General features: G+C 49.5%; 2 protein-coding genes across 2 annotated transcripts; one reads left to right on the top strand and one right to left on the bottom strand.

The window, feature by feature from the left end:
- Nucleotides 1–1788: 1788 nt before the first annotated feature.
- Nucleotides 1789–5413, bottom strand: CLPS (colipase). Its single transcript, XM_034769263.1, has 3 exons — nt 5234–5413; nt 3753–3875; nt 1789–2645 (listed from the first exon to the last, which is right to left on the bottom strand). The coding sequence occupies exons 1-3, from the start codon at nt 5411–5413 to the stop codon at nt 2514–2516; spliced, it is 435 nt and encodes a 144-aa protein (XP_034625154.1). The 3' UTR covers nt 1789–2513.
- Nucleotides 5414–10999: 5586 nt separating this feature from the next.
- LHFPL5 (LHFPL tetraspan subfamily member 5) lies at nt 11000–25620 on the top strand. Its single transcript, XM_034767467.1, has 4 exons — nt 11000–11693; nt 23903–24139; nt 25045–25078; nt 25342–25620. The coding sequence occupies exons 1-3, from the start codon at nt 11282–11284 to the stop codon at nt 25059–25061; spliced, it is 666 nt and encodes a 221-aa protein (XP_034623358.1). The 5' UTR covers nt 11000–11281; the 3' UTR covers nt 25062–25078; nt 25342–25620.
- The last annotated feature ends 1339 nt before the right edge of the window (nt 25621–26959 follow it).

The raw sequence follows: 26959 nt of genomic DNA, 5'->3' as shown, positions 1-26959 counted from the left end.
GGGGGGGGCTGTCAGGGGCTGGAGAGTGGTTGGATGGAGCGTGGGAGTCCCAGGGGTCTGTCTGGGGGTGGGGGTGTGGATAAGGGTTGGGGCAGTCAGGGTAAAGGTAGGGGGTAGATTCCTAGGGGGCCAGTTAGGATGGGGGGAGGGTCTCAGGAGGGGGCAGTCAGGGGTCAAGAGGTAGGGAGGCTTAGGTAGGGGGTGGAGTCCTGGGGGGCAGTTGGGGCAGGGGTCCCAGGAGGGGGCAGTCAGGGGACAAGGAGCGGGGGGAGGGTTGGAGGTTCTGAGGGGGGGGAGTGGGAGGGGCGGGGCTAGGGCGGGGCTCCTCCCGTCCTCTTTTTTGCTTGCTGAAATATGGTAACCCTAGCATGCACGGAAGTGCGGCTTGGGCTCAAAGCGGAGTCACAGCCAGGGCTTAGTATGGGGCGAATGCTGAGCAAAGCAGACTGGGGAGAGGCTGTTACGCCCACATGCCATGCTGCCTGCCCCACAGCTCCTGTGGCAAATGCAAGGTGGTAGGCCCCACCAGCAAAGCTCTAATTGGCCTGGGGCCCAGCAGCCTCCTGGACCCCTTCTCCTATTCCCTGCCAAAGGAAGAGGCCTGAGGGGTGGAGGGTCTCCTGCAGAATTCGCTCCTCTTTCAAGTACATGGAGGGCCAGGGCTGCACCCCTCTGTCCCGGTTACTAGGCATGGACCCAGCTGGCCAATGTCAAGGAAGGGCAAAAATGGTCACATGCAGGGCTGTAACTGGCAGCCTGGGGGTGGACAAAACCGAGGAACTCTGCCCGCTATTGGCACCTTATCTGTTAACTATTTACACATAATTACAGATTATATACACATACATAGAGCTCTCTGGTAACACCATGTAGGAGGTGGTGTGAATAGAGCTGGTCAGAAAATGGGGGTTTTCCCTGCTGAAAAATTTGACTTTTGGTGAGAAATAAAAATCAAAGTCTGAAGTATTTTGGCTGAAAACCAAAATGGTTCAATTCTGAAAGGCTGCTGTGGTGCCTCATGGGAATTGTAGTTTGGGTGCCTCATGCTCCCATTCACCTCTGTAGACCAGGCTCCCTGACTGGACTCAGTCTTCCACAATGCACCATGATCTCCTCTCAGGGGGAGGAGAGGCAGTGCATTGTGGGAGTCGCGTGGCCACAATGCATCCTGGGAGATGAGGTCTGGCTGGAGAGCAAAGAAAGCTGCTAGTTGAATGATTTCAGTGATGGACTCAATCTGAGGAAATTGCACTCTGCCCTGCGTAGTCCACAGGGAGAATGACTGGCTGAGTTAACCAGCTACAGTACTGATCGCAGTTATATGCCCAGCGCTAATACTGAGCAAGCATCAGTCTAGGAGATAAATTCACCCTGGACCGGGGCTTTTGTACCACCTGAAATACCCAATGCACAGGGGTGGATTTCACCCAGAGAGAGGAAATCCTCTCCAACCTTGCTCTGCCCAAGGCATGAGCCTTCTTTGAGTTGGTCTGAAGTCCCATCTACCCTACCTCCCACCCAGCCTCTCCCTTCCCACCTGCTACAGACCCCTTGCTCCTTGTATCTTGGTCCCTGGAACAGGTCCTGGCCTTGCTACCTCTGCATTAACTAGAGGAGGTGGGGAACAATGCCTGATCTCATCTTACCCCAGGAGAAAAAAAGTTTTACTGGAAAGTCCAACAAGAACTCCTTCCTCCCCCCCGCCTCCCCATCCCCAGCTGGATGCAGTTAGGGTGACATGGATGGGCACAAGAATTGCTGCAGCACCATGGAGAAGCCAGTCAGTTATTGCAGAAAGAGAGACAATGATGTAATCAGTGGGAAGTCAGGGCCAAGGCTGGGTGAGGACAGCACGGCTTATGAAGAATGGGATTCAGGAGGGGGCACCAGGAAGGGGACTGCAGCCCCTTTTGCAAAGTGTCAGCTGAAGATACAGCACGTGAAAGAGGCAGGTAGTTATTTTTGGGGGTTGGGGGAGAGACAATAATGGCTCTTGGAGGGTATTGAACTGATGCGTTCTTGTTTCACCCAGAGACACGGGAAGGGTGTTCTGAATTGTTAGAACTAGCACAGAGGGACACCCGATAATCAAATGTCATTCAGGATCCCTGTGCGTTACTCCAGCAGAACTGAGTGTAGGTGTGTGTGCGTGTGGTGTGGGTCGTGTGGAGGGATGGGTGCAGGTGTTGGTGACAGCAGAAGGGATCAGTGTGTGGATTGGGTGGAAGCGGGTATGGGGATAAGTATGTAACGAGGCAGGTATCTGTATGTGGTGGAGTGAGAGGTGTGGGGAAAGGAGCATAGGAAGAGGGCCTGGTGTATACAGTAGATATGGTGGAGAGGAGGGGCGCATGAGTGGGAACCGGTGACGGCTGTGGGGCACGTGCATGGGAAGGGGCACGGCTGTGTGGCACATGCGTGGGAAGGGGAAACAGCTGTGGGGCACGTGTGTGGGAAGGGGGGGCAGCTGTGGGACACGTGCATGGGAACATTTCCTATGCTGTTACTCCATTTTACTTGGACGAGCTCCCAGGATCCTGGCAGATGCCGTAGTTGGTGTTGGTGATGGATCCCACGATGCTCTTATCTGCCTCACAGGTTAAGCCATTCTCACAGGGACACTTGTAGTAAACCCCATAGATGCTCTGCAGGGGACACAAAGGTCTGGGTAATAGTACGGCACATTGCAGCATGCCCAGCGCCTCCTCTCGTCTACCAGCAAGGCCTCAGCAAACCAGTCTGCTTCTCCTACAACCAGCTCTCTGCTGTGGGATACCCTTCCTGAGCAACTCCACAAAGCCCTCCCTGTATTCAAATCCCACCTCCGCCACGATGCCTGCAAACAACCAGCCAGCTCATAACGGCGAGGGGAGGGGTCAATGGCATGAGACAGTGTCTAGTAACGCACCTCATGAAGCATGGGTCTTTGTCACCCTCTACTGGCTGGTTACAAGAGTTCCAGGTAGGAAATGTGGTCCTTTAGCTCAAGCAGCCAAGTGTTGTGATTTTAGCTGTGAGGGTCCCGCATTCTAAGCCCGCTGTTACCCAGCAGGCTCAATTACACTGATACCTCCATGTATTGACCCGGAGGTGGTATTACCCTGTTCCGTGCTCTTTGTCCTTCCAGCCGGAGCTCTCTGGGCAGGGATTGGGCCTTCCTGTGCAATCGTACAGCACAGTCTGGAAACAAATCATCAGCCACATCTGGGGCTAGGACACCACTGCCGGAGGCAGCTAAATGGGAAGCCCTAGAGTTGCCCAGTCTTTGAGTGGGGCATTAGGAAGGCCCCTCAGAGGGGCTGCTGGGCGCCATGACCAGGTAAGCGCCTGCCAAGAGGGCAAGGGAGCCAGGCAGCCTTCCTTCAGAAAGCAGCTGTTACTAGAGGGAGAATGGGGGCTACCTTGGCAAAGAGGTGTCCCCAGAGTGGGAGGGACCTGCCTTGAAAATCCAGCCCTGCCTGCATGGAAGGTGTTGAGGGCACCCAAGAACTTTCGAGGGGGTGGCCCAAGGAGGAAGAGCACTAGGGACTATCGGCATGTCACAGAAAAGGGACCACAAAGGTGTTTGGACCAGGATCCTCGAGCTGCTGGAGCTTTGCCTCTTCCCATAGTTGTTACTCACAAACAATTAGCAAACGTGGGTCTCTATCAGCTGCCTGCACATCCGGATCTCAGCTGCTTTACCCGCTGCTTAATGAGGAAGGACAAGGCACATCTGTGGGAGCGTGAGCCAGAACTAGCGGGCCACGTACCTTGGGGGAACACTCCTGATTCTCGGCTGCTCGGTTCGCACAACGAGCCAGGCTTAACACACCAGTCTTGTGGCAACAGCTGCTCTTGCACTGAGCACTTTGCAGACACAGCTCCCCATTGTCCTGGAAGGAACGCACAGTGAGAGCCGACGCATGGACCCCCAAGGGTCCCAGAGCTAAGGTCCGTCTCCCTGTGCCTCTTCCTATCACAGACGGGGAGCCACACCTTGCAGCTGCGCTCTGTCACCTGCACATCTGGCCCTGCCTCCAGCCAGCTCTGCTGTGGCGAGTCTCCGCTGGCGGAGAACATGAGTCCCACTTGGAATGAAATGACTGTGGAAAAAAATTGCTCTGGGTGGTTTCTTATGAGTATATCTCGGTGCAGAGTGTGTATTTTTAGGCACGTACAAACCAAGTGGACCTTGTCTGAGGTGGCCAGTCACCTATGGCGTGTGCGTGTGCGTGCACACACACGCACACACACACACACACCCTAAATGAAGTTGTATTTCATCCAATTCACTATAGGCCAAATCCTGAAGTTTTTCTTCAGTCCTAACTCAAGTAAGACTGCCAGGGAGGTGTATAGGAGTTTGCCCTGAATAAATCACGAGTAAGAATAGCAGAATCCACCCCCAAACGTGAGTCCATTGTGCACACTTCCACACACACGAAATCTGCCATTGCTGGGACGTGCCCAGAAGGCTGCGTGTCCCAGCCCCAGTGACCTCGTCCGAGAATCTGACCTTTCCCCCTCTTCACCCTGAATCCCACGAAGGCCCTGGCTGTGGTTTCCAAGGCTTGGTTCGAGTTACACATTCTGACTGGCTCCATCACCTTTTATGTCACAAACCCAGGGAATTGGCTTGTGGTTAAGACAATGTGTGGCAACTGACATATGGCTAAAGCCCTGGACCGGGACACCAGAAACCTCCTGTTCTGGCTCTGCCATAAACTTCCTTTCTGGCCATGACACTTAGCAATGGTCTGATTTTCAGAGATGCTGAGCTCCTTCCCCTCCCCTTGGCTTCAATGGGCGACAGGATTGTTTGACACCACTGCAAAGCAGGCCGTTAATCGCTCTGTGCCTCGGTTTCCCCATCCATAAAATTGGGAAAATGATCATTCCCTGCCCCATGGGGAGTGAGGCAGTTAGAATTAATCCATCCAAAGTTGTAAATTATTCCCATACGAGCATGGGGAGGGGCCACAGAAACGCCCATAAAGTCATTAGAATGAAGGAAATCAATTGAAATGAAGTACTAAGCTGCAACAGATGCCTTTGAAAACCTCTCTCCTCCAGCACAGGAAATTCCCAGGGAATCTGACTGAACACCAAAAGGAAGCAGCGGGATATTCTGAGCCATAGCCTGCAAATCTGCAGGGCAGCTAATTCCCCACCGCTCCAAGAGACTTTCCCTCCCTGGAGCGCACGTGGGATTGGGCCCAGGCAAACTCTGCATTGCCCAGTCTCCTCTTACCAAATTGAAGATGAGGCCTCGCTGGTGAGAAAACGACAAGGCTGAGGCAAGGGAGAGCAGCAGCAGCAGGAGCAGGGCGCTCGCCATCTGGCCGTAGGGCAGCCAAAGAATCCGTCTGGGGCTTTCAGGGCAGGAACAGGTGCACAGCAGTGTACCAGGGCTATAAAGCAGATCTGCCATCACGTCACCAGCCCTCTCCCAATCACGTAAGCACACATCTCTCTGTTGATAAGGCCAAACCAGCCCATGAATTCTCTCATGCTTTGAAATATTGAAGGTGGAAATAGAAGAGAAGAATCAAAAGTAACAAAGAAAGGCCCCAGTCCTGCAGTCCTTACACAGGCAATCTCAACCCAAATTTGCATGTGTAGTTCACCGCCCCGACTTGGTAAAGCCTCCTTATACTGTACAAGGACTTAGAGCCTGTTACTGAAGTCCTTGTTTGGGCACAATACCCACTAAAGTGAATGGGAGTTTTGCCTGAGTGAGGAGTGCAGGATCAGAGCATTTCTCTGCTGTTATCTCCTCCTCGAGGTGCTGTACCAGCTAAGAAACACCCAGTTTGTTCTGGGGTCTTTCTGATCATTCTCAAAGGCTCTGGAGAGTATTTAGTGCACCTGCATGTCCCTCACAGGCAATGTCAGCAAGCTCATGGAAAGCACAAAGCGGGGAATGATTTCACCCTGTTGGGTTCTGATGAGCCAGCCCTGCTCTGTCTGGGAGCTGCAAATGCAGAGAACCAATGAAAATCATGGCACTGAACCAGAACCATCAGTACAGACAGGGAGCTGCCCCATGAAAACACATTTTGGACTATGAACAAAGGGAATTAAGAGAAAGAGTTTGCTAGGGAATTAAGTTGCCTTTTCCTAGTTAAACTCGCCATTGTAATTATTTTTGTTTGAATTTGAGCAAGGACCTTCCGCTCTAGGCATGATCCAAATATCAGACTATTTGAGGAAATTTGGCAATTTTTTCCTATGACAAAGGGAAAATGTTTCATGAACAGAATCAGAAGCTGGTTGTATCTCCATCAAACAGATCTTTGTACAGCTGTTTTGTTGTTTTTTTAACAGAGAGATCAAGGAATGAAATCTACTCCATGGAAATAGGAGATCAGATTTTCCAGGATTGGCACCCAAGATCTCCAAAGCCCAGGCTTTTGGGGGAGTCATGGCTTTGATCCAGCCCTTGATGGATATATGGAATTTGGACCCAGAGTTCAGATCAGGGCCCACCTCCATATATTTGCATCCTTTAGGTCATTCACAGGGAGCATTACATTTTCCAAACTTCCACTCTCATATTCACTGGCATGAGAAAGAAGCCAAGTGAGCTAAGCAAAATATACACATGAGCGATCAAGCCACGCTTGCTCCGCAGCCTGAAGAAACAGGCAAAGGGCCCACATGAGCAAATGGAACCCAAGGGTTTCACCAGAAAAGAGACAATTTCACATCACAGGCTACCATTGCTATCCAATGAGTCCTCCTCTGCAAGGTGGGAATGCTGTCTAGAGGTTATACCACTGGGAGTCATTGCTTGTGGGTTGTATTCCTGGACTCACTGAGTCACCTTGGGCCAGTTGCTTAGGTTTAATTAATATTTGTAAAGCGCTCTGAGACTTACGAGATGGTCTGAGCAGTTTTGCTGCACTGACTCTATTTTGCTCTGCAGTTATATCGCACCTCTCTTCCAAGGACCTTAGCGAGCTTTACCACAGTAGTGAATTCGGGCCAGGGAGTTAGGGAAGCACTGTCCCCCCATTTTACAGTGGGGAATGCGAGTCACAAAGAGCTAACGTGACTTGTACAAGGTGACTTTGTTGGCCAAGCTGGGAATAGGATCCAGAATTTCAGGCGCTCGGTCCCATGATCTAAGTACCGGACAATCCTCTCTCCCTTATTACTTCGTTTGAAAGGAATACGATAATAAAATGAAAGTTGATTCTGCTGTTTTGCAAACCCGTATCAGTAAATCTAGTCCACTTAACCACTTCACTGCCAAACAATGTGCCACAAGGGGGCTAGGAAACTTATTTCTCCAGTATAGCCAGATGGATCTAAAAGAGTCGGCGTTCCACCGAAATGAGCAAATAGTCTAATTAGCACTATTTAGTAGCATCTGAATATAAATTAGTCAGGGCACTGTGACAAAAACCTGTAAACATCCAGCCCACCTTCTCTCCTCAGCCAGTCCAGTTGTACCTTGCACTCCTGAAAAGCGTCTGCTAGAGCTCCACAGCGTTACTGATAAACACTTGGCAGCATTGAGCCTCGCGAAGGATCCGGCAAACAGCACCTGTTCTTGGATATATTTGCTTTAAAAAATATTTCAGTGACGCAGGTTGACTGGATGATAAAAGGAACCCAGCTCTGGGAGCGGGGCAGGTTTCACACCTGTTACACTCCGTCCACTTTTAACAATGATTAACTTGTTTGCTAGCCTTTCAGTTTGCAGCCTTTTTATTAGCCATCCTGAGCGATAACAGATGGTCAGGAGCAGGTGAGTTTCTCCAGCCACTCTTTTTATTGTCCTGACCATTGAAACAGATCTTTAATGGCCCACAGCTGGGCAGATTGTACCAGTGAAAATTCAGATACAATTTGCTTAATGCACAGCAATTTATTTGAGAAAGACTCACACAAGCAGTAAAAGGCTATACAATATGTCTTCTTAATAAGCCTCAATTCCCCAAGCATAAACCCTCAGGCCCTATAACGCTGGGCCTACACAGTATCCTGATTGCAAACAAAGCAGGTATAGCTACCCGTCCTGGATGGAGACTTCTTCTCTTCTCTTCTCTTCTCTTCTCTTCTCTTCTCTTCTCTTCTCTTTTCAAGTACTTGGTCTGTCAAATGTCCCCCAGAGCAAGGTTTTAGCTACCCTGAGGCCCTCTGGTCCAAAAGTCCCACAAAAATCCCTCATAGCAAGGTGTTGGCTACCCTGAGACCCCATCCTACAGGGTCACAGACTTCTTTAGATATTAATTGGGGAACTGCCACTGCACATATGATGTTATTAGTACATATACCACTCACTCTCAAAGGAGTTACATGCCCCTGAAATATGCCCTGTGGCCGGGCAGCCCCTGGGCCAGCAACAGCAGCAATTTGGGTGTGGGAGGGGGCTCAGGGCTGGGGCAGGGGTTTGGGGCAGCACTTACCTTGGAGGCTGGAGCTCTACAGAAGTGGCCAGCATGTCCCTGCAGCTCCTAGGCAGAGGGACCAGGGGCTCTTCACACTGCCCCTGCCTGCAGGCACTGCCCCTGCAGCTCCCATTGGCTGTGGTTCCCAGCCAATGAGAGCTGCGTAGCAGGCGCTTGTGGCTGGCGCAGACCATGGAGCCCCCCAGGCATTCCCTCCCACTAGGAGCTGCAGGGACATGTTGGTCAGAGCTGGCTAGGGAGCCTGCCAGCCTTGCCAACCCTCCCCCCGCCCCATCATCATCAGGGGTCCTGGGCTGCGCGTTGCCATTGCCCCCCCCAGCACCGGCAGGGGTCCCGGGCCATGCACTGCTGCCTGCCTCCCCCCCAGCACCAGCAGGGTTCCCGGGACACCCCCTCCAGCACCTGCAGCACCCCTGGACTGCACCCCCCCCAGAGCACCTGTGCCCCTCCCCCCCCGGCCCAAGTTTTACTTAGTTGTATGTAGTACAAGTCATGGACAGGTCACAGGCCATGAATTTTTGTTTACTGCCCATGACCTGTCCGTGACTTTTACTAAAAATACCCATGACTAAAACGTAGCCTTAACCATGATAAAAGCGTCAGCTAAAATACACACACACAGAGCCTCTGGTTAACCATTCATAATCCATAGTTATATCAGCATTCAAGTGCAATTTCAGCATACGATCTGATACTAAGAGAACCCTGCTCCCATAATCCTTTAGCAAATTCAGATGTACCAATCCTTACTACATTCATATCAATCAGTCATTCATAATAATTCAGCACCATCCCAACATTTGCCTTGGTCATCCTGCTCCTGGTAGACGCAGCGCCCTTGGGAAACCAGAAAGGCAATCCCTGTGGGGTCAAATGCATTTCTGGTGTAACTCTCTTCCCTCGTCCTCTGAAAACTCTCCAGATCAGTGCAATCATCTCAGATAACAGTAAAAACAATGAGGAGTCCTTGTGGCACCTTAGAGACTAACACATTTATTTGGGCATAAGCTTTCGTGGGCTAAAACCCACTTCATCAGATGCATGGAGTGGAAAATCAAGTAAGTAGTATATATTACAGGACATGAAATGATCCCTTCTAAATGAGCTAGAATAATAATAAAGTTCTTCCTTTTAAAGGAGTTCAGATAATATTGAAAGCTAACACCGAGGTATCGATTAAATCCTTCCTCCCAGGAAAGCAATGATGTTGTTGGGAAATCTCGCTGTGTGTTGCACTGCACTTAGATTGTAGGTCCTTTGGGGCATGGACTGTCCTTTTGTTTTGGGTTTGTACAGCACCTGACGCAATGGCGTCCTGGTCTAGGACTACGGCTCCTATGCGTATGGCAATACAAATAAACAACAATGCTGCTCTGCCCCTGGAAGCAGCCACAGAGATGGGGCTAAGGTTGCTTTACCACTGTCAGGGCAGGGTTAGATGCGACAGGCATAATATCCTGCCTCCACCATTTGCTGTGGCCAGTGCTAGCACTATTGAGGCTAGTGCAATGGGGGAAGATTTCCCCCCAAATGTCCAGCAGTGATACAGCTACGTAAGGAGCAGCTAGGCTGAGTAAGAAGGAGAAAACACACTGGTGTTGTATCTGATCTGTGAATAAACAGGACTTCCCCATCTGGGATGGTCAATCCAGCACTTTCACCAGCACTAAAACATACAAACATAGGTGCTGGCACGAGGGGGGCTGCCGCACACCCTGGCTTGAAGTGGTTTCCATCATATCCAGGGTTGACAGTTTGCTTCAATGGCTCACAGCCCCCACACTACACAAATTGTTCCAGCTAAATGAACCATTAACTTCAGTGGAGCAGCAGTGATTTCCCCCCAGCCGAAGATCTGGCCCTATAACCATATTGTCCTTCCCCCCACAAGCCCCGAGAGCCGCTTGGCTGGTTCCCCACCTTTCCTGTCCCTTGTTTTAGGCATCCCCTGCCCCCATTCAGGGGCTAGTCCCTGGTTGGTTGCTTGGACAGGGGCGGGGCCCCCAGCTGGTGTTCAGTGGATGATGGACGGAGGAAGAGCGTGTCTGCGAGGTGGGGGCTTGGCGGGGGTGGGGGCCGCAGGCACCTAGGGGTAGGAGGGGGGCAGGAACATGTGCCATGTCTCCTTGGCTTGTTCTCACTCTAGATCTCTCCATCCAGCCCCCCCACCCCACCCGCGGGCTCACAAGGGCGAGATCCCCCCAGGGCAGCCTTCCCCACTCTAGGGCGAGGATCCCCCGCCTCCGGCCCCTTTGCCCAGGCCGGGCCGGGCGGCTCCCCAGCGGGCGCTCTCCGCGGTGCTGAATCGCGCTCCCGGAGCCAGCTGGAGCGCAGCGCGCAGGGAGCGGGCAGGGGGCTCCGGGCCAGGGGGCGCGCAGGGCCCCGGGGAGGAGCAGGGGGCCGGGGCCGCTGCTGGAGGCTTGGCTGAGGAACCAAGGGAAGGGGCAGACGGGGGCGGGCGTGGCGGACGCAGGGGAGGAGACACCGGCGCCGGGAGACACGGGGCTGGGAGGGGCCGGGGCGAAGCGGCTGGTCCCCCAGGAGCGCGGCTGGGAGCCGGGCACCGGAGCGACGGAGCCGGGCAGCCCATCCCATCCCGGCCCGGCCCCGGACTCGGAGCCGGGCACGGGGGCTGGAACCGAGAATCTAGACCCGGAGCTTGATCTCCAGAGCTGGGCCCTGAACACGGGACTTTGGGCTAGGTCCCAGAGCTGCCCCCTGGGTGGGGGGTGCAGGGCACCCTCCCACCTCACTAACTTCCCTGGGAGCCCACAGCCTGAGCCCGGTGCCCACAAGGAGGCAGCCCCCCCAGCCAGGGAGCCCCTGGCCCCACACCTCCTGCCCTGGGCCAGCCCAGAAGCAGCCCACCCAGCCGTGCCATGGGGAAGATGCTGCCAGCCCAGGAAGCAGCCCGGATCTACCACACCAACTATGTGCGGAACGCCCGGGCCATGGGGGTGCTGTGGGCGCTCTTCACCCTCTGCTTTGCGGTCATCATGGTGGTGAGCTTCATCCAACCCTACTGGATCGGTGACAGCATCGACACTCCACAGGCCGGCTACTTCGGCCTCTTCTCCTACTGCATTGGCAACGCCCTGACTGGCGAGCTCATCTGCAAGGGCAGCCCCCTGGACTTTGGCACCATCCCCTCCAGTGCCTTCAAAACGGCCATGTTCTTCGTGGGCATCTCTACCTTCCTCATCATCGGCTGCATCCTCTGCTTCAGCCTGTTCTTCTTCTGCAATTCAGCCACTGTCTACAAAATCTGTGCCTGGATGCAGCTGGCAGCAGGTGAGTAGCTCATGGGGCTCCAGGGGTACAGCCAACCCAGTCCCAGGGGCAAAAATGCATCCATGTCCTAGAGTCAACTCATTACTGTTTGTGTTACCACAGCCCCTGCAGGGCCCATCTGAGATCAGGACATTCCCAGAGCTGGGGGAAGCAATATAAAGGGCTGGCAACTGCAGACTGAACAGAGAAACTGACTCTGTATTTTTTTTTCTACAATTTGGGTCAATTTAATGCTTGCGAAAGGAGCCAGATGGACAGAGTTAGAACCTGCTGTCCTCCCCAGCCATAAAACAGGCCCATTCAGGCATTTGAGATCACCCCCATTTACCCTACCTTTGTGCCTCATTTATGCCCTGGCAGGATGACATCACAGAGGAAGAAGATAGTTTATAGTCTTCCTGAGCCACACACTCATGGGGGTCTCTGCTGAGACTGCCAGTAATAATACCACCTAGCTCTTCCATGGCACTTTTCATCCATGGATCTCAAAGTGCTTAGCAAAGGAGGTTAGTGGCATCACCCCTACTTTACAGAGGGGGAAACTGGGGCACAGACCAGTGGTGTGACTTGCCCCAAGTCACCCAGCAAGCCAATGGCAGAGCCAGGTCTCCTGAGTCCAAGTTCAGTGCTCCATCTGCTAGGCCACATTACCAATAAAGGTGTCATTTAGGGCCAAGCGCAAGAGTGATTTTGCAACATGGACACCAGGTCCTAGAGAAGTGGGCTGAGACCTGTCAAACTCATTGCACATAGGTAAGCAATGCTCTTGCTGGTGCAGTAGCTGCACTTGCTGAAGCATGAAGGGAAGAACTGCTCAGAACCGTCTCCCATCTAAAGCTTTACTTTAGGCAGATATAAAGGGCCACACTCTAATACTTTACTCATCATGAAAAGCACCATCCTACATGAACTCTCCTATTGATTTCAGTGGGACCCCTCCTGGAGTGGGGCACTTTTCCACTAACCACTTCTGCCCAAAGTTTCATTCTGTAAGAGCCAGCTGAGCTTGCGAAGCCAGGCCAATTCTGGACGGAAAGAGGCTGGGTGAAGCAAACATGCATGTGTGCGGTTCTCCTGTGCTACTTAGAGCAGAAAGACAAAATCCTTTCCAGTTAAAGAAACAGGTGAGAAAGTCAGGAACAAATGTGGGCCTGAGGCACACTCACCTCTCTCTCTGCCTCCTCTGCCGTTGGAGGTGGGGTAGTTTCCTGCCTCTAAAACGCATGTCCTCAGGGGCGGCAGGTTTGTATAATTTTTGGTGGTGCCCAGAACGGGTCCAAGTCCCGCCCCCCCACACTTGCCTTGTAGGAACCCCCTCGCCTCCCCTGTGGTGGGTGCCGGGGGGAGGGTTGCCATCACATGTGTGCCTCCTTCCCTGCTGTGACCCCTCACTGTAGTCTCAATGGGGGTGGTGCTGGGGCTGCCCCTTGCCCAGAGTGGGACTGGAGTGGTGACTGCAGGTGGGGGGCCCCCTGTGCTGATGGAGGGTCCTGCTGGAAAAGGGAAGGGTCTGAGGTGGAAGGGCAGGGGCAGCCTGCCCTGGCACTAGTAGATGGAGGGTTCTAGGACCCTGCGGTGGCAGTTGATGCCGGGAGCCTGCAGGGGGCAGCCACCAGCTTGAGGCAAGGATGCGCCAGGGCTCTGGGGAGGCGCGCAGGGGTGGCAGGTGGGGGCCAGCCAGGGGGAGAGACCCAGCCCCGAACAGTGGTGGAGTTGGGCCCCTGGGCCCTGAATATTGCTGGAGCCTGGGCACCACGGGTCCATATAACTCGCCACCCCTGCATGACCTGTAATTCTTTCCTGGCTTGCAGAGAACAAATGAGGAGCATGAGTTAAAATGGGACATGAGGTCAAGATTTGCCCTATTAGCTTAGACAGTTAGTCCACTAAGCCTCTCCCCTCACTGCAGCAGCCAGTAGGTGATGCTTTAGAGGAATATGAAGCAAAGTCCTTAGGCACCCAACAAGAGGTGCAATTCTGTACACGGCGGGGTGGGGCGAATTCCCTTCCAACTCCTATGGCAGTCACCTGATGCTCTGAGGTATGGGACTTGATTGGCTTGTAGTAAGGCAAGCATTATTGAACATAAAATTATTCACTTAATGAACTCAGGTTGCAGCGACTACAGGCCAAGCAGATGCCAGGTCAAGGAGCAGATAAGTATGAGCAGACTAATATAGCGAGGCAATTTACAGCCACTGCTGGCCAGTGCTCCTTTTGTTTACCCAGCACATCAGAAAGTAGAGCATGCATCTTACCGTGACACTAGGGACAAAAGGATAACAACTTTCCAGGCTGTCCAACCCACTCAGCTTAGCCTGGGGTTTACTGGGTAGAATTACCATTAATTAAACCCTGCCAGCACTACTAGTCCTCAGAGGCAAGGGGCATGGTGAAGGCCGTGTGCTTTCCCTGTCACAGCAAGAAGCTGCTGAAATCCAATCCCATCCAGCCTCCTGAAATATTGATGTCAAAGAGGAAGGCAGCATCCTGTTACAGTTCCTGCTTGGCTCAGCAGGCAGGGAGCCTTGCTGGTGGTGAAAATGCCACGGAGATAGAGAAAGTCAGGCCAGCTTCAGTGCTGGTGAAAAGCCCCTGCAGGCAATGGAATTGCAGCAGGGCTGACTTTAGCCCTTAAGGTATCAGCTAATTCCAACTGGTCTAAAGGAAACAATCTCAAAGATTAAGATAAGCGGCTTGGAAGCAGTTCAAAAGTCCAAGGAACCTGAACAACCGAAGATTTGCTGCCCCAGAGGATTTGAGTAGCAATTTCTTATATATTTGCTTCTGCTATTAAAGTGACACATGGGGAAACAATGCAGCACCTGTGAAGGAGCTTGATTTTCTAAAGAAAGCAGCGAAGTCTTAGTCCCTTCTCACCATCTTTTCCCTTTGGAGGCAGACAGACCAGAGAGGGAAGGGTTAGGAGCTGTGCTGTGTTCAGGTGACACATGGCTTTTAAACAGATTAATAATAGAGAGAAACATGGTGAGAGAGTTCAATCACCTTAATAAAATAAAGCATTTATCTGATTAGGGTAAAGGAGGGTTTGGGATATGACTGACAGCCAGCCACCTTCCTCTTACATACACTCAAAGATGAAATATGGAGGCTAAAAGCTATTACCTTCCCATCCCAGTACAACAAGTAGACAGAGGACAGCCAGGCTGGGATGCCTTGGCTTTTAACTCCCCCCGAGAAGTGCTAGGGCATTAGTGTGCTGGAGCTGGGGGCACCGATCGAGGATTTGGGTTTGGACATTGGAAATCTCACGGTGAAGAAAGGGTTTCAGTCTGTGCCTAAGCTGGTTGCTAGCAAATGGACAATGCAACCAGACCTGTGCTTTCCTAGGGACCACGTTTCAAACACACCTGCCGGCAGGGGGACGGGTCTTTAGACAGATGCAACCAAACTCAGCCGTGCCAAGGAAGCCATGATATTATCCAGTCCAACCCACACCACCCTCTCCCTGGCTGTGCTGAACTGTGCTTGAGAGTCGATATGTTTAGGGCTTTACACAGTCTAGTTTTAAATATTGCAAACCATGCGACTTCCACCAAGTCCCATGGTAGAGTGGTCCGAAGCCTCGTATATTCCTTGTACAAAAGTAGGTCACAGAGGCCCCAGCCGCTGTGCAAGCAGACAGTGAGAGAATCCCAGTGCTGAAGAGATCACAACTGAAGTAGACCAGACAAAGGGAGCGTGACTACCCCCATTTTACAGATAATCTCTGTGTGCCTCAGTTTGCTAAGGCCAAGATTTTCAAAAGCGATGAGTGGTTTTGGGTGCCCAACATGAGACACTTTTGGCTCTGTACTTACTGAAAACCAGGGTCTTTTTTAGATATCTCAGGTTAGGAACCCAAATACACTGGGCAGTTATGAAAATCTTGGCCTAAGTGATTTGCCCAAGGCACATGGGCAGTCTTTTGGCAGGATGGGAATTGAACCGAGATCGCCTGAGCGCTTTAACCATACAGACATCCTTCTATTCCTAACAGCTCACACTGTCTTAGTTTTCCTGAGATGTACACCAGCCTCCAAGCCACCTCAGCCTTTCACCAGCCTCTGTTGTCTCTGCTGACTGAGTCACAATCTGGTTCTAGCAATCAAGTAGCCACCAGTCTAACCTGCAGTCCTAGCTCAGCTGATCAGCTCTGGAGACATTGCTGGATGGCCTCATGTCAGGGGCTCTCCATACCTGCCGCAGAGTTAGGCAGATTGTGTTAGCACCATGGACAGAGCCTGTAGCTTCTCTCTGATTTCTCTATCACATCTCAAAGCCGGGGGGGTGGGGTGGGGGGGTGGAAGGGACACCAGCTGAGATAAAAGGCTCCAGTGGCAACTGATGGGCTGAGAGGAAGGATTGTCTGGGGATAAGGCTGAGACTCAGGTGATCCAGGTTCAATTCTGTGACTCTGCCACACTGATTTGTTGTGACACTTTGGGGTTCAACCAGGCCAGTAAGGGGTTGTGTCACCCTTGCCCTGCAACACTGGGTGCCTTAAATGGTATTCTGCTGTGGCTCACAGCCCTGAGACCATCAGCCAGCCTAGAAGCATGGTCACACTCTGGCTTTTCACAGGGTGACCCCAACATGACCCCACTCCCAAATTTCCCCCACACCCACTGTCCTGTAGCATCCAATCCTCTAGACCTTAAATTCACTGCTCCTTTAAAGAGACAGTAAACAGCAGCTCATTAATCCAACTGGGGTTTGTCAAGGACTCGCTGCAGTCACAGCTCTGTGTTGGTTATTATTAAAAGTAAAGCAAGTTCACTAATCCAAAAGGCAAACATTTAAGTGATGCCAAGTATAAGGAATAAAGAGAAAAAGGGTTATAAGCAAACAAAAGTGAAAATACGCTTCTAACACTAAAAACTTAATTTCAGCAAGTTACAATCTTCGCCTAAGCAGGTTTCTCACATACACTTGGTTCTCAGAGACTTCAACCCCCTGGTTGAAGTATCCAATGTTCTATGATTTCAAGAGCTCTGGACCCAAGGGATGGATGCCAGAATGGTTTTCTCTCTCTCCTTATATCTTCCTAAAGTTCACTGACCCCACTTCAAGAGGCAGGAAGATATCCCAGGGTGCAGTCTCCATCCCCCCAGTGAGACTGTTAAGTCATTATCTTTCCCCACTTGCTTTCCCAATGGCTTTGTTTACCTGGCATGTAAATGGGCTTTTCTTTGCCTTCCATCACACCTGGCTTAATTTACATCAGACACAAGTTCAAGGAGGTGGAACCACATGCCTCTGTCTGGAACAGGCATGGCTTAGGCACTGCTTGACAATCCATATTAAGAATGCATTTGCAGCCCAGCTCTACAAAGTCCTTTGCGGGTTTACCATACATACATCATGCAAGAATATTAATGATCAGAGAGTTCTGAGTTCCAGTGATATGTTACATGCCACCTTTTGGGTAAACATTATGACAACAATGAGTAGGAGTGCAGTGAGTACATTAGGGCTGACATGAGTTGCTGACAGGGTAGCAAACCACCAATGGGCCACTCTGTCTCACGAACTTTCTGTGCCACCAGTCCCCTCACCTGTAAAAGTGAGGGTAATCTTCTCTCTCTTACCCTCCTAACTTCTTTTTCTTGCCTTGAATTCAGTGAGAAAGAGGGATAGGTTTGTGTCTTGGGTGTGGCTGCAACATGCGGGAGGTCAGAGTTGATGGTCATGATGGTACCTTCTGGCCTTCAAGTCTATAAGCTTTGGGGCCGTTAGTCATATAAAAGCCTTTGATGTGAGAACAGCACACACAATAGCAGCTGAACACGGCTCTCTCTGCCAATTCCATTAAATTCCATGGTGCCTTATTAACTTAACTTCCTTCCTTCAGCCTTTGTACTGTGCACAGTTGCTAGTCAAAGACGGCCCTACCACCATAAAAGGCAAGTGGTTGAACCACAATTAGAGAGAGAACCCCTGAGAATATAACAAGATTTTTAGGGTGGAATAAACTATTTCCAGTGAGTGAGTCAGAGCAATGAGTTGGTGGACTTGCCTGGTACCACATAAGGCCAGATTGTGGGGCCTCTATTCTCAGGAGTGAGCAGTGTCATTGACTTTAATGCATAAGTCCACCAATAAGTCCAATGACTGATTGCATAAGTACTCAGAGTGTGAAAAAAATCCATAATGTGGCCCCTTGTGAGAAGCACACCAAACCTCGTGTGTGTGCATCGCTCTATGAGATCAAGGATAGGTTCGTGTTTATGAGGAGTAGAACAAACTCCACTAATGTGGCTGCAGCTGTTCTTGATTGAAAGAGACTGCTCTCTGCTACCCAGCCTGGCCGCTGTATTAGAAAGGCGGATGGTTTCCTGCACCAGATTGCTTTGCAGAAGCTCAGACCTGAGCCATTCTTTTTAGGGGACAAATCTGAGGCACTGTGCCCAACTGAGGTGTCTTTTGATAGATGAAAAAAACAAATAATTTTGGAACAAATTGATAACATTTAACAGTAATAATTGGACCAGAGGGTATTCACCCTAGAGTTCTGAAGGAACTCATGTATGAACTTGCAGAACTAACAACTGTGGTATGTAACCCATCACTTAAATCAGCCTCTGACCCACATGACTCGAGGATAGAATGTAATGCTGATTTTTTATAAAAGGCTCCCGAGGCAATTCTGGCAATTACAGGCCAGTAAACCTAACTTCAGTACCAGGCTAATTGGTTGAAACTATGGTAAAGAACAGGATTATCAGACAAATAGATGAACACAATACACCTCTACCCTGATATAACGCTGTCCTCATAAGCCAAAAAATCTTACCGCGTTATAGGTAAAACCACATTATATCGAACTTGCTTTGATCCGCCAGAGTGCGCAGCCCCCCCGGAGCACTGTTTTACCGTGTTATATCCGAATTCGTGTTATATTGGGTCGCGTTATATTGGGGTAGAGGTGTATGTTGAGGAAGAACCAACAAAGCCTTTGTAGAGGGAAATCACGCCTCACCAATCTATTAGAATTCTTTGAGGGGGTCAACAAACTTGGACAAGGATGATCCAGTAGATATAGCCCACCTGAACTTTCTGAGAGCCACACCAAAGGCTTTTAAGCAAAGTAAACTGTCATGGGATTAGAGGAATGGTCCTTTTGTGGATTAGTAACTGGTTAAAAGACAGGAAACAAAGGTTTAGGAATAAATGTTCAGTTTCCACAGTGGAGAGAGGTAAATAGCAGGTCCTCCAGGAATCTGTACTGGGATCAGTGCTGTTCAACATATTCATAAATGATCTGGAAAAAGGGATATGGAGTGAGATGGCAAAGGTTGCAGAGGGTACTAAATTGCTTAAGACAGTTGAGTCCAAAGCTGACTGCAAAGAGTTACGAAGGGATCTCACAAAACTAGGTGACTGGGCAACAAAATGGCAGATGAAATTCAATGTTGAGAAATGCAAGGTAATGCACATTGGAAAACATAAACCTAACTATACATACAGAACACTGGGGTCTAAATTAGCTGTTACCACTCAAGAAAGAGATCTTGGAATCATTGTGGATAATTCTCTGAAAACATCTGCTCAATGTGCAGCAGCAGTCAAAAAAGCAGCCAGAATGTTAGAAGACATGAGGAAAGAGATTGATAATAAGACAGTAAATATCATAATGGCACTATATAAATCCACAGTACGCCCACATCTTGAATACTGCATGCAGTTCTGGTCACCCAAATCTCAAAAAAGATATATTAGAATTGGAAAAGGTACAGAGCAGGGCAACAAAAATGATTAGGGGCATGGAATAGCTTCTGTATAAGGAGATATTAAAAAGACTGGGACTGTTCAGCTTGGAAAAGAGACAACGGAGGCTGGGGATATGATAGAGGTCTATAAAATCATGAATGGGGTGGAGAAACTAAATAAGGAAGTGTTATTTACTCATTCACAGAACACAAGAACCAGGAGTTACCCAATGAAATTAATAGGCAACAGGTTTAAAACAAACATAAGGAAGGACTTCATAGAATGCACAATGAACCTGTGGAATTCATTGCCAGGGGACATTGTGACAACCAAAAGTATAATTGGGTTCAAAATAGAATTAGAGAAGTTTATGGAGGATAGGTCAATCAATGGCTATTAGCCAAGATGGTCAGGGATGCAACCTGATGCTCCCGGTGTCCCTAAGCCTCTGACAGAAGCTAGGACTGAACAATGGGGGATGGATCACTTGCTAATTGCCCTGTTCTGTTCAGGCCCTCTGAAGCATCTGGCATTGGCTGCTGTCAGAGACAGAATACTGGGCCAGATGGACAATTAGTCTGACCTAGTCTGGTCATTCTTATGTTCAGACTGAGCAGACACCAGAAGGCTAGTTATTTTAGGTGCAGGTGGAGCAGGGGCATAAAGGGTGGGGTGGAGCCTCTATTTTATTTGTATCAGGATCATATCTCAGTCCACGATGTAGATATTCCTTTAAAGCTTCCCCGCCCATCCCCCTCCTCCTCCATGTTGAGCTGCAGGGGAAGGTAATTAAGTGTACTGGAAGGCACAGCTTCTAAATGGAGAGATGGCTTATGGAAAGCCAGTAAGATGTACAATACCCTTACTACTGTCCTCCCCGCAAGCTTTGAGAAAAACACCCTGAGCAAACTGTTGCCAGGCAGCAGCTATCGACAGTCCTGAGAGCATTCTCTGGCCTACAGTGTTCCCAGTGACAGAGAGAAATGGTGGCTGCAGGGAAAGGTGCATGTGTGGGGGGGTAACCACAGCATCTTTACACCACTGAATAGCAAGAGGGATGGATGGTGCTGCTGCTAACCTGCTGTAACCTGATACAGCAGAATTTAAACAGCCTATCAAAGTACAATAACCACAAGCATGCAGCGACTTCAGGGAACCATTAGCCGCGTGTCACTGGAGAGAGGGCGTGTGCCACAGAAAGAAATAGTTTCTCATTCCAGAGCTCTTGGCCCAATAACATTTCTGCAGCGTATGAGGGAAGTGCATATTTCTGGCAGAAGGCTGTGCATTGAAGTTATATAGGATGCGGATTTTCGATGGATATTACATTTGCACTATAGGCTGTCTGCCCCCTTGTGCTAGACACTGTACAAACATAACATTGGCCCTGACCCAGACAGCTGGGGGGTGGGGAGGGTGAAGAGCAATGAAGTCTCTTTCAAGCAGCTTAGGAAGTTGCTTTGTACAGCCTTTGTAGGGAGACATATGTGGACATTTTGAAGAATTCATTGCAGCGGTATTTGTATTAGGGTAGCTTAGGAGCTCCAAATCAATCATCGTGCTAGGCACCAGGCTCACACATCTGAAAAGAGAATCCCTGCTCGGAATCTGAAATGCTTACAACACCTATTGTTAATTTAACCATGGCAAGGCCCTTGTTACATCCTCATGTGGGCAACTGGCCCATACCTTTGGCCAAACGTGACAGTCCCTGTCTCACATAATAGTAACAAGCCTTTGCTGCTTGTCAGGCCAAGCTGGTGCGGTCCTGCTCTTGGTTGGATAGCATTTCCCGGTTTCTCTGGGCAAAGCCCCTGGAACAGAGGAGGAGAAGAGGAAACAGTTGTATGAGATGGGGACATGGGGGACAGAAAGAGCCCCCGGCATAGGGAATTGCAGGGAGCCCCTGAAATAAACACAGATAGGAGGGTGGCACACAAGGAGCTTGAGGGGAAGAATACAAGGAGTCCTTCGTGTGGACACTGAGGTCAGCCTCCCCGCTGCCCTTTCATCTCAAAACATTCATCACTTGATGCCAGGAGCCCACACACTGTGCTAGGCACCATAGAAACATTAGTACAAAAAATTAAATGCTACAACTCCCCACATCTCCTCCCCCGTCCCCCCCACCCCCGACCACTTCTATACAATCAGCCAGAGGCAAACTGGGACTAGGACCCAGGCATCCTCCTCTGAGGGCTAGCACCCTAGCGTGACGCATCGTGACTCTTCAGAGAGTATAGACAGTACTTAGCAGCCAAAGCACCTTTGTGACTTCGGAAGACAAGCTACCTGGCCGAAAAGGAAAAACTTGAAGCCACTGCTGCATTTGCTCTAATAGCAGTGGGAAAGATGTTGCATGGTGCAGACATGGTACATGAGTGAAAGCAGGACCAGGAACGGATCAGACAACTGGGTTGTGTACACTCCCAGTGGTAGGATATCTAAATGTTTACAAAAGGAGTCAACCACGTGGGATTCCAACTGGAACCACTTCAAAATTAACCTGGGTGTCAATCCCTCGGGCTGCAATAAAATACACCTAGGTAGAGGTTAGCCCAACACTGGTTAAACAAACGGTAATACAAGTTCCTCCAGCTCAAACAAGTCCACTGAAAATCTGTTTTAAGCCATTAGGAGGAGACAGTTCCTAGGGATGGAGATGGTGCCTTTGACAGGATGCTGTTGCATATTCATGCAGAAATGGAAGAGCGTTGCCAAGGTGATCAAGTTAATGGGAGATTTTGCAGCAGCATTTCCCTTCTCAAAGGGCATTGTGCTCCTGGAGACACAGCTTCTCCCCACTACGGATAGACAGCACAGCCAGGGGGATTACGAACCCCCTCCCAGCTCATTTATGGCAGTGATGGCAGCTGAAAGCAGCTAGGTGTGTACATGGTCAAAAGTTAAACAAGGATAGCAGGCCTATGCTAAGGCCATGCCTATACTAGGACCACTTTGCCAATATAGCTAGACTATCCCGGCAAAGTGCTTCAAGGATGGATGCGACTCATGGTAACAAAGCCAAGCTTTTGGCGCACTAGCTTATTCCAGCCTCCATGAGTGAAACAAACCATCTCAGTTAAAGCACGCTTTTGCCAGAATAACTAGCTAGCTAGGGGATTCTGCTGCCACAGCGTGCCAACCCCCAGTGCGCAGCAGCCCCCCCCTCAGCATAGCCATGTTGGCAGTTTGCAGTGCAGACCCGGCCTCACAGAGTATGACTGTGTTGGTGACAGGTGCAATTTTAACCAAAATAGTTACGCTGGTACAACCCCAACTGTGGATAGCTATATTGCTAGAAGGGTAGCTTATTGGCCTCCCCCTGTGGCAATAAACACCACTGGTATAAGGCACCTTTATATTGCTATAACTTCATCCACACTGGGGTGTGGGGTGGATGTTGTACCACTTTAACTGTACTGTTCTAGAGTAGCAGCCGTGTTAGTCTGTATCCGCAAAAAGAACAGGAGTACCTGTGGCACCTTAGAGACTAACACATTTACCCACGAAAGCTTATGCTCATATAAATTTGTTAGTCTCTAAGGTGCCACAAGTACTCCTGTTCTTTTTGTACTGTTCTAGCTCTACTTGAATGACTTTTCTGTTCAGACCCGCCCTGGCTCCCATATAACTAGGCTCCAGGAAAGTGAGATCACAACACCACCGCACACCGGCTGCAAAACTACACTTGCTGGGTGTTAACCGAATTGCACCTCACTATGAATTTTAGTCCTAGAGCTCCTCCGACTGGAAGGATAAATACCCACCTGAGAGGAGCACTTTGAGATTTACAATAGAAAAGTGCACCATGATTATTATTGGAAGATGCTTTGGCGTGAGGAACTAATCAGATTGGTCGGTAAGAGTCTGAACTACCTCTAGCTGTGTGAGTTAGAGACCAGAGCTAACCCATTTTAACAAACCCATTATTTAGCACAACTCAGCCTTTGAGCGTGGTTCTGATGTTGATGCTCAGATGTAGAAACAGCTTTACAGAGGCAACTTTCCTCTCCATTTCACCAGCTGTGGAGAACTGAAGCACAGCAGTTGAAATGGATGTTCTGCTGTTTATTCATCACTCAGTGAGCTGTTCTGTGATTTTCATTTAGTCCACAGCTTGCTCTTTGAGCTGGTGGTTTGTAGTCATGGGCACATAACGGAGACTGGGGCTGGTTCTATTCCGAGCCTGATCCAGCACTGTCAACAGCAGTAGCTCTGCTGTTAGCTTCCAGGAGCACAGCCTCAGATGCTGTATGATGCTAACTGATAATAAGGTTCCAGGAGAAGATGCTCACAGAAAATCCACTTCAAGCTGTGTTTGCACAAGCACGTGCTGAACCTTTGTGGAAAGGGGAGTGGGCACAATGCCTTCATTAAAAAAGGATGAACTAGGATCTAGGAATCTTTGTGTGTGACGCTTTCCACCCAGCTCCAGTCAAGTGCACTACCACCGTGCAACCTGTGCCCACATCAGTGTTTTTTTCTCCCTGCAGCTGCCGGCCTAATGATAGGTTGCCTGATCTACCCAGATGGTTGGGATTCCAATGAAGTGAAGCGCATGTGCGGGGACAAAACTGACAAATACACACTAGGGGCATGCACCGTGCGCTGGGCCTTCATCCTCTGCATCATTGGGATCCTGGATGCCCTCATCCTCTCCTTCCTGGCCTTTGTTCTAGGGAACCGGCAAGATAATCTCCTCCCAGACGATTTCAAAGTAGAAAATAAAGGTAATGGCCCCACTTTGTTCTCTCTTCCTGTAACCTCCACTCACCTGTTAGAGGATACATCAAAACCCACTGCCACTTATAAAGCCTGCAGCCATGCCCATTGGGCCCAGATACCATGATAGGTGTGAATTATAGTGACCTGGACAGTGCTAGGGATGGGAAATAAAGGGGGAAGGGATATTCAAGAACCAGGAGATCAGGTAGGTTCCTGCAGTACAGGCCTGGTCAGGCTTCTGCTCCCTCCTTGTGGCTACCTGGCTAATTGCTTTCTAGAAATTAGAACTTTCCCACCATTAACAGCCTCCAGGTCAATCAGGCAGGAGAAGGCAGACATTACCCAGGGAGCTACCCAGGGTAGATGTTACCCAAACACGGCAATCGACACCAGCAAAGAGACTAGACCAGGGATGGCAGAGAAAGTCAGTCCATTTTATCCAGGAAAGAAATGGGTTACAAGGATCCTAAGACTTGTATTTCATCTCAGTAGTGGTGAAATTGCTATCCCATTGCACGCACCAGGTGGCATGTGTTAAAAGCACTTGGTAATGGATTAGTATCCAGCACTATCCATCCTGCAAACAGCATTTGGTTTCTGAAGCACATGGACATTGTGTATTAATTATACACATGTTAAAGCAAACCTCAGGCAGGGGCTAGTCCATTTCCACACCTATTACTGAGGCAGACTCCCTGCGTTCATTTAAGTAGACACTGCCTGAGGCTGATCCACGATCAGCATGCAGCAGGGCATGAGACACTGCCTTCTCACTCATCTGCCACCTCAATGAGGTCACCTTCCCCTTAACACATGAAACTGATGCAACTTTTGAAGACAGTTGCTCCTGTTCTTTCCCTCTGTTACACATCCACTCACCCGAGTACAAAGACAGTTCTTTGTTTTACAGAGGAGGGCCATGAATGAAGAAGCTGACCACCACAGTAAGTAATCCTATTTGAAATTACTTCTAAACTTGTTCCAAGTATATAATCTAAGTATCTCTGGGGGGATTCCTGAAAGATCACTGGTAAGGTTTGGATTTCAGTACCCTGTAGTCCCATTGCTTTTAGTTATATAATCTTTGCTTTTACCTAATGGCACTAAAGGAGCAATAATTTACTGCACAGAATGGGATTAAAAAAACCCCTATGTTGATCTATTTTAAATTAGTTTTGTCACGTTCTAATCTTTTCCTTCTTTCCAGAGACATATAGGGCCCCTCCAGGTAACGACCAGGAACTTGATGCTTTTCTTATTGGTCATTTTGAAGGAACTCTATTCTCCCTATAAACTTTCTTGAAAAGATTCCATGCAAGGGGCTGCTGGAGACTCGACCCCCTCATGGAGTTTATTTGGATGGAGGGACTCAATCTGTTTTAGAGCGGGAAGGGGGGGGAAGAGGAGCCAGTATGTGTTTTAGCTACTTACAGTCACCTTTTGTACTGACTTGTTGCAAGAAAAATTTGCTGAATAAAAGGCAAAGTTGCAGTGTTTTGATTTTGTGCTAGTGTCCTTGGAAAACTTACTTACCTGGCTTCTTCTCCTGTGATCTTGAGTATTGTTCTACAAGAGAAACCATTTAACACCCAAATGCCAACAAAGCTCAACAGGCTTTCCTATAAAGCTGCCCCTTGAAATTACCCATAAGAAGAGAGAGTGACCAAGCCACAGTCCAGTTAGTAAAATAATTCAGCAAGAAACTGGATTCATGTGCAGTCAAAAGTCAGCCTCAGGACTCAACTGGCTTCACAACCCCTCTCTCACCATACTGAGCAACATTAAAGGCAAAGCATGAAGAAGCCTCTTTTCTGGCACAAGTCTGCTGGGCTCCAGCATGACATAGCAGGCAATTCAGATCATATTCACTAGAGCAGATGGTGTCACTCAAAATCAGTTCAATTCACACTATTACTGCATTGTTTGAACCACCTGCATAACCTGATTTAGTTACCAGTTCATGTCACACCGTGAACACCCACCCGCAGCAGTCTTCTGCATATTCACATTCTACAGATTGCACGGAAGTGTGATCTCTTCTGATATAGGGCTCTTAAAAGACACCACTGCCAGCTCTAAATCCAAAATTTACATAGCAAAGTAGAACTTAAGGAAACACACCTTATAGCTGCTAGAAATCAGGTCAGTTCCAGCAAGGCTGCACCCTGATCTTCCAATTTCATGCTTCTTTTACAGCAGGGGTTCTCAAACAGTGGGTCACAACCCCATTTTAGACATGCTGGGGCACAGGACCAAAGCCTTAGCCCCACTGCCCAGGGCCAAAGCCCAACGGCTTCAGCTGTGGGTGGCAGGGCTCAGGTTACAGGCCCCCCCCTCCTAGGGCTGAAGCCCTTGGGCTTTAGGATACACCCACCCCTGGTGACGGGGCCCAGATTTTGGCTGCCCTAGCCCGGGTGTTTGGTCGTGTAGTAATTTTTATTGTCAAAAAGGGGGTCATGGTGCAATGAAGTTTGAGAACTTGTTTTACGGTAAGGAAATCTCTAGATGCCTCAGTGAAGATTCCCTATTAGGGACTGATAAAGGGACTATTAAATGGAAAACTGTGGCAAAGTTTGGCACATGGCTATTTAAAAGGGGACAACTATTATAGCAATGTCTTCATGTTTTCTATTTCAAAAGCTAACAAAATAAAGATTTTGCTACTAATTTTGTGATTTTATCTTCCTAGATCACACAACACTGCATGTGAATGGGGTCTCAAGACTAAACGTGTTAACCCTGGGCTCCCTACTCTAGCAGAATACAAAAATTAATGGACAGACAATGGCTCTGAATGAACAAGTTACCGAGGGAACATATCAGGA

Source organism: Trachemys scripta, chromosome 4 (assembly GCF_013100865.1).
Source record: "Trachemys scripta elegans isolate TJP31775 chromosome 4, CAS_Tse_1.0, whole genome shotgun sequence".
NCBI lineage: Eukaryota > Metazoa > Chordata > Testudines > Emydidae > Trachemys > Trachemys scripta.
This window is presented reverse-complemented; position numbering and strand designations above follow the sequence as displayed.